Source organism: Neolamprologus multifasciatus, chromosome 20 (genome assembly GCF_963576455.1).
Source record: "Neolamprologus multifasciatus chromosome 20, fNeoMul1.2, whole genome shotgun sequence".
Taxonomy (NCBI): Eukaryota; Metazoa; Chordata; class Actinopteri; order Cichliformes; family Cichlidae; genus Neolamprologus; species Neolamprologus multifasciatus.
The window spans coordinates 5,058,900-5,072,688 of record NC_140458.1 but is presented as its reverse complement, the minus strand read 5'-3'; the positions used below and the strand labels follow the sequence as shown (position 1 = coordinate 5,072,688).

Sequence of the window (13,789 nt, the reverse complement as noted above, 5' to 3'; positions counted from 1 at the left end):
CGTTATTACACTCTTAAATCCTACTACTTATTCCTGCGTCTTTTGTGATCTTACAAAGCTTCAAACGACGCGTCGACTATTAAATCAGTCGTCGACGATTTTGATAGTCGACTAATCGTGGCAGCCCTATTAAACACATTAGAAAATTTCATTTTTGAGGTCATCTCAGTGCAAATGTCCACCCTGTCTAAAGTTAATAGCATCAGATCACGTTTCACATGAGGCGATTCATCTTTAAACTGTAAATGAAAGTGGAGACAGCGTCCACAAACTCACTACTTTTGAGAGAGAGAGAAAAAAAAGAAAAAAAAAAAAAGTGTTGCACTGGGAAAGTCCAGCCTCATCCTTTAAACTTTCGCGTTCACGCTTTGTGGGAAAACCTTCACAATGTTCAACTGCTGCTCACTAAATGGTGCCAGAGAATGTCACAATTACAAAAAAGTGGCGAGAGTTCAACAAAAGGTGATAGGAAAGGTGTTAAATCCTCCAGCAAAATTAGAGAAACTGCAAAATCAGATAATTCTCTTCACATTGAATAACTCACATGACTCTAATAAAAAAAAAAGTAAGATTATAACAGCTTAAAGAAGCAGGATTTCCAAAGCTCGCACCTCTAGGTTTAACCTCTACCCCTTTAAAAACTGAGCAGTGACAACCAGATCATCACAGATGATGTAATCTGAGGGCGGGTACGGCGCAAATCTGAGAGTCTGAGTCAGGAGTGAGTTCAATAATTAATAATGCACATTATGGTTAAGAAAGAACTGAATCATCTGCTGTGAACAGGAAAACACACCAACACTCAGGCCCTAAGTGGGGCGTTAAGAACAGAAACGAATCACAACAAAGAAAACAGTCATCTTCATAAGAATGGATCTATTCCCCCGGGTGGATTAGCTTCCACAGACCGGAGGTGCAGCTTTTTGGATGAAGGGGAGGATGAGGAGGAGGGGGGTCCGAGACTGGTTTGCATGCATGCGTGTGAATGAGGGGTTGAGTGGCATGTAAACAAGCATACGAGGCCAGGTTGTGTCTCGAAAGGCTGGATCAGCGGGCCAGACAAAGAATCTAATCCTGATACTATTAAAGCTCCTAAACAGACAGACCGAGCGAGCTTCAGTTCCCCTCTTGACCCCACCTCACACACACCAGAGTCTACCAGAGACAACGACTTCTTCTTACACCAAGACTTACCCAAACAAAGAGCAGGAAGGCACCTGCGGCATCAGTTAACACCCTTTAAAGGTGTTGATATACCCAGTTCAAGCCACACAATAACACTGTTTTTAAAGTGAGCTGACACAGTTGAAAGGAGCTACTGATAAAGTCCATAAAGTGGACTCTGAGAAGCCTTAAAAGGCCCCTTTCAGCTGCTGCGCAAACATCCTCGTCCAACACAGAAGTCAATAAAATAACAAGCAGGGAAAGTAAAAGTGGAGACTGTCTCAGAGCCGAACAAAGAAAGCCACAAACACCATATGTCATAGCTACCTCTCACGAAGACAGATGAAGAGGGAGGACAAAAAAGCCACAGAGGATGAGGAGTCGGCGGCGAGACCGAGGGGAAGGCGGTTCTCACGGAGTTTGATCGTGTGTTTGAATCCAGGACCCAGGATCCAAGACCTGCAGCTCCAGAGCGGGGAGGCACAGACTGTGGCTTATCGCAGGGGAGATGTGGGGTAGGACCCTCTGGAGATGGCTTTAGGGGAGGGGGAGGAGGATGGAGGGCAGGGTGGGTGGGAATATTAGAGGCGACAAGGAGCAGGTGTTCCTAGGGGGTGCTGCTCAAAGAGGGGTGTGGTCGGATGAAGGTGGGGATGATGGCGGGGATGATGGCGGGAGTGTGCCGTGGTTTTACAGATGGTCTTTCTTTCTTTTTTTTCCTTGTTTAAGTGTTTCACGGCCCCCCAGCATCAGAATAAAGCTTTGGGCCTACAGAGAGGAGCAATGTGGGGCAGGAGGGAGGCGGAGAAGCAGCAGCTGGTGCAGTAAGGGGGGTGACTCAGGGAGGTGACTCAGGGAGGATAGGGAGGCTGGGCTGGGCTGTGTGGGAGGGAGGAGGGGTGAGGGTCAATTAATTTCAGAGTGCATCGAGTCGGCCCAGAGAGGGGAGTGGATGTAGAGGGGGGTGTTTAGATAAGAGCTGGAGGAACGAATGCAGACAAACTCTTTACCGATCTGTTAGTGCGTTTAGCTTCTAGCTCAGAGAGGCCAATGTGAGCATGCTCACAGTGATGACGCTAACGTGCGTCACACAGACGACGATGAGGCTGGAGAAAGTAGATTTTGTTTGAGTAAATCTTCCCCCAAATTATAGGTCGTGAATGTCGATTCTGTTACTAAAGATGGTATAAAAGATGGGCGGAAACACCGTGAGGTCACATATTGGCTAATTAAATCTCAGACTCAAAACTAGTGACCAAGCCCATAAAATCATCAGGAAAATATTTACGGGGGTTAAATAAAAATAATGAAAGCAATTCCACACTGGCTTCATTTGTCAGATCCCAAAGCTACGTCTGTCTGTCACACCATCTAGGACTCCGAGTAATTCACACGATGGTGATATTTTCTGCTAATGTGTGTCCACAGTTGGACAAATGCAGAGATTTTTTTCATTTTATTATTAGCCATCCCCACCCCTTTGATATGAGGCATAAAGCAAGCAGCAGACAATTTCCACAAAAATCAGCCTGCATTAGCAGAATGCTAGGACATGCATCAGGTTTTAATTAAATTCAGACTCATTTACTGGTAAATTGAGTGGTACTTATAGAGTTAAGCACTTAAAGCACGCGGTTTTATCTACGGCCAAGTGTTCAAACATCCACTCACACGGATTCATAAGGGGCAACTCGGGGGTCAGTATTAAACCAAAGAAAACTTCAGCATGCAGAATGAAGGAGTCGATTGGCAGACAACCTTCACAATACCATATTTGCAAAACTTATCGTGCATCAATTTACGCAGAAAAAGCACTAAATACTAATTTTCGCTGAGGACCACCTCATGTGCAAACATCACAACATCACATTTCAGCTAATAGTATAGCAGTAACAAACAGGGTCAGCGGAGGAGGAAAGTTAGGTCCAAGATAAAGAGCGGTTAGCATCTCCATAATGATCTGAGATTTTATCAGAAATGAATCCAAACTTGCCAATATAAACTGTCTTATCATTTGGGGAATTTCCGAGTCCAGGAGCATTGGGATTACTCATTTTGCTGCTTGTTTGAAACACTTTCTGTGCAAAACACACCACACGTCATGCTTGGCCGAACAGCCAAGTTTGTGTTGCTTTTACACTTTTCCTATGTCAGCGCCAGTCAGCACACAGTGGAAAATTATAATATATGTACTTAAAAAATAAATAAAGTAACACTTTTAAGACTGTAAAAGGTGAGATTATGATGATTTTGACCTGGACTTGAATGCTTAAGTGCAAAACTGACATTTTGGTGTCCGGAGAACACATTTTGGTCAAAGTTGAAAGCTTTAGTGGTTGCTGATATTAGTCCATGACAGTGCGAGAAAAAGCCAGGGGACATTAGAGGTATTAGACCATTCACCTCAAAGGAATTGCCATCCGAGATAACATGACTTCAAAGAAAAGAAGGGTGGAGGTCTTTGATGGGTGGCAGTGAGAGAGAGAAAACAGGGGCGAGGTGGACGGAGGGCTGAGGAGCAGAGAGTGGAGCACAAGGATGATTGATGAGGTGGGGAGGGGAGGCGGAGAGCTCTGACGGCCTTGGGGGGAGACTGTCTGACGAGGCTCAGAGCGCAGATCAGCTGTCTGCAGTCATGAGTCTGCCAGCCTGCTGCACCATGACATCATCTGCCCCGTGAAGGGAGCTCAACAAAGAAGCAGAGAGCCCGCCTCGGCCCTACAGTGGAGCCTATTGTACAAGCCCGGACACTGTGTCTACAGAACTGTATAGATCCTGTATTTCAGCTCGAGGATTTCCCCAAACAAGCCCTCCTTTGGAAGGACAACTATGCAGCGAGCAATAAAAAGACTCCTTCCCTCCAGCTCCCCAGAGTGCTCCTTCATCTCACTTTTTAAAAGCCCACATAGTAGGCGGGTGTGGAGAGGAGAGTGGCGGATGTCTTTGTTTAAACGCCACGTTTTACTGCACGTTTCTTCATCCCATGTTTCTTTACAACCCCTTCTTTGTCCTTTTTTTTTTTTTTTTTTTTTTTTTTTTTTTAAACAAAGGTTTCCATGAAGAATCAGACTCTTTAAACCAAAACTGAGAGTCAATCCTGCTCAGCATTATCTGTGAATCTTCCTCCTCTGTGCCACATCAAGACCTTAATATCCAGGTGCCATTAAATTTGTATTAATGGCACCTGGATATTAATTTAATCTCTTCCTGGACTGAAAACCAAAGCTGCAGTTCCTCGAATGGCCACTTGAAGGTGGAGTTTATCCCCACCAGTGTTGGTCAAGTTACTTGAAAAAAGTAATCAGTAACTAATTACTGATTACTTCCCCAAAAAAGTAATCCCACTACTTTACTGATTACTTATTTTCAAAAGTAATTACTTACTTAGTTACTTTTTGAAAACACGATTTACAACCTGAATAGGTGATAAAGTGATAGATCTTTCAGCCCAATTCTACTTTTTCTGCATAATCCATCATACAAAATGTAATCAAATGGAAAAGTCTCTTTTTAAAACTTGTTTTATTAGTTTTAACCTTTTAACTTTATGCATCAAGCAAAGATTTAATTATATGCAACATTCTCTGACTTGAAGAAATTTGTTTAACATTTAAACCTATTTTCTGCACATTCCAGCACATAAAATAAAATAGTTTTTGTGTTTACACTCAGGTGTGCTGCAGCGGTCAGTTGAAGAATCCGCGAGTTTCTCTGTGAGTTTCCCATTACGTGGTAGCGCACTCGGAGCTTGTTTAGGGGGTTTTTTCGGTGTAAAAAGAAGTTTTCTTCCCACGCACAACGGACACTAATGTTTTTGTCACTTTTTATGGAATCAAACTCAAAGTAAGGTCAGTACTTCCACGCTTTAAACGCTGCACGCTCATACTCTGTCCCGCATTCGATATATGATTCATTGTTGATCTGCACACAGCTGTTGTCACGAACATCGCACTCGCTTACGTCACTGTCATGAGACATTCTCGCAAAAAAAATAAATTAAATAAAATAAATCACGGTTTTAGTAACGCAGTAACGCAGCGTTCCTACGGGAAAGTAACGGTAATCTAATTACCGTTTTTGCAATAGTAATCCCTTACTTTACTCATTACTTGAAAAAAGTAATCAGATTACAGTAACGCATTACAAGTAACGCGTTACTGCCCATCTCTGATCCCCACTGACCTACATTATAAAATGTCCAATTTCACAACAGAATTAGAATCAGTATATGGAAGCACCTTAAAGCAGCGGTCCCCAACCCCCGGGCCACGGACTGGTACCGGTCCATGAATTGTTTGGTACCAGGCCGCGAGAGTTGAGGCTCGGGTGTGAAATTTATGGTTTTCAGGGTTTTTAAATCTTATTTTTAAAACGTTTTTAATCGTCAACTCTGTTTCCCTGGATCTTTTCCCGTGTGTTTGGAATAAATCTTCATTTTTTTTGGTACTGGTTTTATTTTGTTGTATTTATCCGCGACACCTTAAAAGTCAGTCTGTGAAAATATTGTCGGACATAAGCAGTGGCGCAAAAAAGGTTGGGGACCGCTGCTTTAAAGCATGTTAGCATCAGCTGAAAACTGAGCCGTCCACCCGCTCCTCCAAATATTGGGAGCAGCATGAACACGAAAGCTGAAACTTCAAATAAACCAAAGCCAACAAATTCACAATTTTCACCTTTTTGTCAACAGTTTATCCTTTCTGGCCTAATGACAATTTATACATTTTTAAATACTGAGTTCTTCTTCCCACTGAGCACCACAAACATCAAACAATCAAATTTAATAATAAAAACATTGAACCTCTGTCAAAACTGAGTGAAAGTGAATCAACAGTAAGTCGAGTTGAACTGCAGAGCACACGTCTTTCACTGGGTCCCATTATTAACGCCCATTTCATTGTTATGCTGATGACTCACTCATTTTCCTTATCTCATCTCTCTGATATTTAGAGCCAGATGTCTCAAAATTTCCTATGTCCTGGTGTATTTGCCCCCCCGGGAGCTGGACACAGCTTTTATTTCCAAATAAGCCGTTTAATCATACAGTGTCTAAATGAAATGCATTTTTTCCTCCCTTTCTAGTGGCGTTCTTGAGAAGGTCATACATGCTTTCATTTCCACATCTTTATTAACACATATTATGTGGTCATGTCTTAAATATTTAACTCACCACTATTAAAGCACTCATTAGCTCACACATGAAGTGTTTTCCACATTTAGTGTCCAATCACCACATTTTTAATTACTGTTCCAGTTTGTAATGAGCCCTTTAACTGGAAGTGTTTTTGTTATATTAGTATTTTTATTAGTATAACTATTACGTTTATTATTGCTGGTGTATTTATAAGTGGTCATGTTTATTTTAGTATTTTTACATTTACATAACTTCACAGTAGTTAAAGGCTAAACCCCAAATTTAAATCTGTAAAGCACTTCGAGTACGGACTCATCAGTTCACCTCTGAAAGCCTCGCAGTGGCTCGTCATAAAATGGTCACAGCATGGCTCTTGTTAATGTGTCACACTTTGGAGTACGAGCACTTTTCATTTTACACGCCTTGAGCTGATGCATGACTGGACGTCAAATTCCTCGACTTTTATGCTCCACAAACAACAATTAGCTGCCTCGGGGAGCATGAAGCAGAGATCTCTCAGGGATCTTTGCAGAGAGAAATGTGCGAGTCAGCTGAGTGTGTGTTTCTTTTAAAGGAGGAGGATGTGAAGTGGGGCTACACCATGTGACTACCAGCATGACGGCACTGGGGGGGGATCCGACTTCTTTGAGAACAAGTGGACAGTTTTAGGAAGCCCAGACTACCAACTTATCTTCTCAATTTCTGATTCATTTTAATGTATGATGCTTCATCAGAGGAAGGCACACGAAGCTAAACTAGGTACTCATGAAGATTGTAAGTAGAGTAAGCTGTGGAATAAAAAGTTTCTATATTAAGAAACAACTTTAACTAAAAGTTGAAATGAGTTCAAACTCACTGAGAAGCAGTACTTGCCTTTTCTGGGCTTTCTCCTTTCTCGAACATCATCTTGAGGCTGTTGAGGGGGATGCTGGGCTTCTCGCACTCGGGCACTTCAGCCGCCGATGCCGCAGCTCCCTCCTGCTCCTCTGACTCTCTGCTGGGCTTCGCCTCCATGTCCGTCATGTCCTGGCTGGTCTCTCTGGTTACTCTGTGAACCTGGATCTCTGTATCCTGGTCCTGTGAGACTACTGTAGTTTTTAGGGGGTCTTGCTGAAGCTTGATTTGGGATGAAGGTGCAGATCTAGAGCCTGGTAACGTGCTGACTGGAGTCCGAGGGGCCTGAGATTGGGATCTCTGGATGCACGGCGGTTCCTGCTGTTGCTGCTGCTCCCAGCGTTTCTTTAAAACACTCAGGTTCCCGCCACACAGTGTCGAGGGTAGAGCTTCCACAACCTGAACAGGAAACAGTCACTCGGTTAAATTTTTTACCTCTGTAGCATCAAAGGTAAAACAGTTTTATAACTGTTAGTTTCAATAAATCTTAAGACTCTTTATGTCAATTTAATTAACATCATCTAGGTTCATTTTCCTCCCATCCCCAAAAAACAAAACAAAGATATGGACATAAAAATATTGGATATGCAAAGACTGAAATATATTTCCAAACAATGCAGAGCATTTCTGATTATACATCCAAAACCTTTCTGCTGTCATATTTTATTTTTGTGTCAGGAAACAAGAAAAGATTCATATCTGAAAAGACAACTCGATGTGGGTCAGATGCACAAGTCTGTAATGTGCTGCAGTGCAAGTGCAGTTTTCTGTTATTGTAAGAAAGTCCTGGGGAAAAAAAGTCATCTGATGGTAAGCTTCAAGTCTTATTTTTATCCAGATAACCATTCAAAACAAGTGTAGCATCACATTTTTTAGAGGAAGTACATGCTAGAATACGTCTGGTGTTTGTGCAAATTAATCAACTGTTAAATCACCTGACGAGTTTGGCTTTAAGCCTCCAGGCCACAAGAGCCTAAAAAAACTGATTTAAGCATAAAAAGTCTATTAATTGATATTATTTAATGAAAAATGTCACAAAAAACAAATATAGACTCTATATGTTAAGAATCTTGAATCAGAAAACTTGTTGAGTGTTTGCTTAAAAATGAATTAGCAATAAAAATGTTTCCACTCAGTAAATAAATCACCCAATGATCTTTAACGCACAAGAATGAAGAGATACAAGAACTACAAGAACCTGGGACTGACCCGACTGTAACTGTAAAACATGTCCTGCACACACTCTGCTGGACTTTTTGTTGTTTTGGTCATTCATGACTCAGATGCCTCGTTTATCTATGAAGGTTGTTCTAAACACGAGTCAGCGCAGCCCTTATCTGTCATTTCAGACGTTTTATCGTCACTTTGGGCACCAAGTATCTGCCTTCAGGCTTCTGCAGCAGGAAATCTTAATACTCCACGGTTCACTGCAAAACATTACAATGCAATCTAATTAAAGTCTGCATGCATGCATTTAACAAAACCTTCCATCCATGCTTTGCTGGTTAACTTTGAGAGTTAACCAGCTCTAGTTTTGTGTATCGTGCAGATGCAATGAGATGAAAAGGTTGCTGGGTGAAGAATTCAAACACAGCAGAGACCACAGAGAAGATAACCCTCATTTTTACTGCCAACCACACAAACAATCACACAACAAACTATGATGACTCACAATTTCTGAGGCTCTGGCAGAGGAGACTCCCACCGAGGGATGCTAGCTGCTCTCAGTCTGTTTTTAGTTTAGTCAATAAATTCCATCAATGCTGGACACGCGCCACTTTGACTCTCCGATTTCTGAATGACGCTAAAAACATTTATACTAAATCAAACAGCATCTGCACTGACATTAAACTACATGTTCGCATTCTTGCAAGCAGAGTGTGCACAGTCTGAGCTAGGTAACAAAAGGAAAAGACATGAAAAGGAAACAGGAAGTCCTGCATGAAAGACAAAAGAGCCGTGAGTTGCTCTGCATGCGCATCTATAAACCTGGAGCTGAAAAGAAAGCTAGAAAAACTTTATACCTTTTGTGTGTGTGCGTCAAAAACCTGAGAGTGAGGCAGACGACCTGGCTGTCCAGTTGAAAATGCTGTGAAAGTGTGTGTGCTGGTGTCTGCTGACCGGCTGGAAGTGCTACAGGCTGTCCCAGATGTGAGAGGCTTGAGAAGTGATCAGAATGAAGCAACTAGCCCACCCCCCCTTCTACGACAGAGGAAAGGAAGGAGGGAAGGAAGGAGAGGGAGTGAAGGGGGCGAAGGGTGAGGGGGCGGGGAGGTAAGGAAGGAGGGAGAGAAAATCAGAAACAGACAGTCGGTGAGGGAAAGGAGGGAAAATAAAGACAGGAAATGTGAAAAAGGTAAAGGGGAGGGAGGTGGAAACCTTCAAAAAAATAAAAAACTCACAAAGAACGGCACAGAGACTGAACCTGGATAAATACCAATCTCCTGATAAGCCTCCCGGGCTGGTATTTACATCTGATGTTTAGTTTAGAGATTGGATTTGATAGGAACACCTTTAGCTCCAGTCTTCCTCTCAGGAAATGAGGGGTTGCCAGAGAAATTCGACAGAACTGCCATTCAGCATTTACACGAACAACAACAACAGATTTGACACCCTGAGAAGTTTGACGTGGGGAAGGAATGCAAGATTGTCTTTAATGATGAGATGTTGTGCAACCTGGTAGAAAATACCAGGGAGAGGGGGCGGGGCTTGGGTTTGGGCTTTACAAGGCAACTTCAGGCTTAAGCTCAAGTTTTCAGGGTTAGGAAGGTGTGAGAGAGGAGATCAGCGAAACCCACCACCTACTGACCGATCACTCCTCTGGACCTCATCGCACAGGAAGGTCTAAGGTTTTAGAGGCAGCAGAGTTTTCTTTATATTGATGAAGCTCAACAAGAAAACTTTGCTCATATAAATCCTCTGGCTGCACGTAGTTATAAAGCAGTTTCACAGCCGTGGCCCTAACATAGTGACCATGTAGTTGGATCCACTTTTCTGTTACTGTTTACAAGAACTTGAAAACAAAAACAGAAAAAAAGACCAAGCAGCTCAAACCAAAGTCTTGCAGAACTAATCCACATGATATACGCAGTAACTGTGTGAGACCTGCTGTAAAAAGTGCCTCTGATTTGATATTTAATGAGCCTTTGATTTGGTTAAGAAGTAAACTCAAAGCAAAGAGTGACCGGCGTATAAAGCCACCCGTTTAACCTGAAGCTACGTCCACAGTTACATCTGTTACATCCACTTTACTTTCTAAAAAACCCCCAAAACAAACAAACAAACAAACAAACACAAAAAAAAAAAAAACCCACGAACATCCCACCTACAAGGATACATTGTGAAAAATATCTCCATCCACATCTAAACAAAATGACAAAGCAACAGATGATGATTTAACCAACTTTACAGAAATGTTGGCCAATCAGAAGCCTAGTTTAATTCTATTTTATTTATATAGGGACAAATCATGACGACAGCAGCATCACAGCCGAGCAAGAAAATATTATCAGACCAACTAAGACAGCTGAGAGGGGAAGTGATGTTTGGACAGGCAGTGTGGTGGTACTACAACACGTGTGCGTTTGTGAGAAAGCATGTACAAACTGCAGAAAATGCCCTTACACTAAAGAGACACACCTTTGATGCTGCAAGAAAAAAAAAAAAAATCAGAGTTACTTAGAAGGTTTTTAATTTTTTTTACTTCATTTTCAATGATTTAAAAGAAACAAAAGGGGTCAAAAGTGTAAAAAGGCTTCCCGTGTGTGGAGTCACCACGCTGACCAGGTGTGACGGAGGCTCCTTGTTATCAGTGCTGCAGAACAGCTGATGCCAAAAGTGATAACAGAATAATTTCACTGCTGGAACTTGCTGCATGCTGGAGATGTTTCCAAGATTAACGTCTCCAAGCAGCTATTTGAGTCTCCGCCAGCCTGAGAGCACTTTAGGGTTTATATTTTAACACTGCATTTGAAAGGCCAAATATTATCCTTTCAACTGCTCTGTTATTAGCTGACAGCTGGAGTTCACTTAATAAGGCTTTTAATCAGCTTTCAGAATGAGTCACATTACTACAGTCGAGATTTCCACACAGAAACAGAGTAAACGAAGAGCAAGTGAGGTCACCGAACTCCAAATTCTGAGAGAGAACGAGGGTTTGGTCTGTGCATGTCCACATAGTTTTTGGGAAAATGTTAAGAAAGGATGTTTGGCAGCAGAGCATGTGGGTCTACGCAGTAGTTTATCTACAGTTTATACTCGTATGAATATGGGGAATGAGAGTTTTACCCTCTGTGAATTAAAAATAGAAAGCGTCGAAGCTTTTCAGATTAAAAAATGTGGCACGTTTGGGATACTAGACTCACCGAATGGAGTTCGACTTCTGTGGGTCTGTGTTAACGAGCAGCAGCATTAATTAGCAGGTACTGAGGTCTAAACATGGCAGCAGGCTGTGTTTTAATAATAGATACTGGCGGTTCTATGCAGGGACTACTAGGGTGAAGCACTTTGTTTTTCATTCTGAAATTTAACTTGAGGCCAAGTATTGTGGCCATGATAGAAAACACTTCTTCCACCGCTGGGAAGCAACGAATCTTCACAGACATACAGGAGTGAGTTTGAACGTACGCACCGTTTTCTTCTTCTCTATGCTGCCCTCTTCTGCTGCCATCTGGTACCTGTGGAGGACAAAAACTGCTTCAGATAAACAATAACTGAGAGGATGAGGCCCAGTGAGGAAGAAGCAGTACCGCTTCCCAGGAAATTCGTTAGAAAAATAAATAAATGTTCCCGCTTCTCTCCAAAAACAATAAATTAGTTTATGTGTTAAAGTACAACTGTTTGGAAAAACGTGTCGTCTTGCAAAAAGTACGCAGAGGAAGTGGATACATTGTTTCAGAGTGAAACTGATTTTATTGGCCAGGTTTTATTTAAGATAAAGTATTTTAATTGATTGAAGATTCATTTCCTGTTTTGTTTCTGGACCCTGATAACCAGCAGGGATATACAAGTCTGGTAGCAAAAAGTATGTGACTTGTATACATTAATATAAGCCATCAATTAATAACCCACAACAGAACAAACATCATCACACAATTAGTGAAACTAATCATTTTCATCTTCTCATCATTTGCCCTGTTAAACAAAGGGAATTATGGTCTTTAATTTCTGTCTTATATTAATGTGTCTGCTGCTGACTCGTTTTAACAAGTGACTCGTTGTTAGGTGAAAGTTGATTTGTTGACAAGCAGGCAAGAACAGGGAAAACAGTGGCAGCGGATTTTGCCGGGAAAGTTCAAATAAAACATCAAATATGAATAAATGTGGTATGAAAAATACAAAATTCTCCACAGTGGACACTTTATTGTTCAACACTTCAGATCTTCAGCCTCAGACCGGCTGCACCACACATTTTAGCCCCAAACTGACAACAAACACGGCCAGTTCGTAGCTGAACCACTGCTGTCCTTCACAGGTGTTTCTACCCGGAGACAAAAATCATGTTTGGCTCAAAGCCTCTCAGCTGTGCTGAGGAAACATTAACACTATTAAGCCAGATGTCGCTGTTTCTGCACAGAGCCAACAGCAAAAAGAGACATTTTATCTAATCAATGAGGACAACAGCCAGCTTTAAAGACAGACTCTTGAGTCCTGCACTGAATATTTAGGTTTTGCTAACAAAACCTAAAGACTAGATTTTACATTGCTGGTTATGTAGGTTTGTTTTTTCCACTCCTACTTGGTGAGGAAAAAAATGAGACACTGCAAACACTTGAGAATGAAATGATAATGCCACCAGAGAATTAATTTGGATGACATTCTTCATTTCCAGCTGCTAAGATAATAGGATAGCTCACGTAATATGAACTTTTGCTTTCAAATCGAGGCAGGTGGTGGACTTATTTCCAAGTGTGTCTCCTCCGCCTGCTGCAGAGCAGATCTCAGGTTTCCTTTACCTGCCAACCCCGGATTGTGTTCATTTTTGTCGTCATGGCTCTTGCAAATAGTGAAGTTCATTTGCGTGAAGACTGTCAACAACTGGTAAATGCACTCACTTCCTTATCTGATCTGTGTCCACAGTGTTTTCTTTTTCTTTTGACCCACTGCACACACACAAAGGGCAGCTCTAACCAAAAGCTTCTCCCATTTCAGCTGATCAGCAGTTTTCTTCATGTAAATTTACACCAGCAGCATGATGGAAAACCATCTAAGGAGGTTGTCGTAAAGAGTGACCCTGCAAGGTCTCCCGTTTTTAGATGTGAGAGGGCTGCAGAGTTCAGTGGTTTAAAAGTTTGTTTTTGTGCATAGTAAGTGTTAAATACACCATTAATGTTAATCAGGAAGAAACACAAAAACCTGCATATTCCCACTGACAGACTACTACTATCACCTAGTGGCCAAGTTGATCAACTACCGTGCATTGTCTCAGTTTCCAAGTTAGTCACCTGATATGCGGTAAAGGGGGATGCCCTGAATGGTGAGGGGCCTCCATAAAGAATCTGATCCTGTTTTACTCTGTAAAGTCTGAAAACCAGACAGGACGAGTGAAACTGGAGCAATTCGTTAAAGGTCGACAATGTGATAGTCACATCTTTCAAGAAA

The 13,789-nt window shown here is 41.9% G+C and overlaps 1 protein-coding gene and 2 long non-coding RNA genes across 5 annotated transcripts in view; 2 read left to right on the top strand and 1 right to left on the bottom strand.

Annotated features, from left to right (window-relative positions):
* Nucleotides 1–5,809, top strand: part of LOC146494184 (uncharacterized) — a 191,133-nt gene extending 185,324 nt beyond the window's left edge. Inside the window, exon 2 of the long non-coding RNA XR_014871728.1 lies at nt 4,946–5,809. This is a non-coding gene — a long non-coding RNA (uncharacterized LOC146494184). The remainder of the gene's footprint in view (nt 1–4,945) is intronic.
* The window catches only part of lima1a (LIM domain and actin binding 1a), a 30,651-nt gene that overhangs the window by 9,243 nt on the left and 7,619 nt on the right, over nt 1–13,789 (bottom strand). For all 3 annotated transcript variants that reach the window (XM_085147358.1, XM_085147359.1, XM_085147357.1), the window contains 2 exons: nt 11,820–11,865; nt 7,169–7,588 (listed from right to left, as the gene is read on the bottom strand). In XM_085147358.1, coding sequence (XP_085003484.1) covers nt 7,169–7,588; nt 11,820–11,865 — 466 coding nt within the window. The remainder of the gene's footprint in view (nt 1–7,168; nt 7,589–11,819; nt 11,866–13,789) is intronic.
* On the top strand, nt 1,750–4,181 carry LOC146494185 (uncharacterized). Its single transcript, XR_014871727.1, has 2 exons — nt 1,750–2,562; nt 2,593–4,181. It is a non-coding gene; the product is annotated as an uncharacterized LOC146494185 (long non-coding RNA).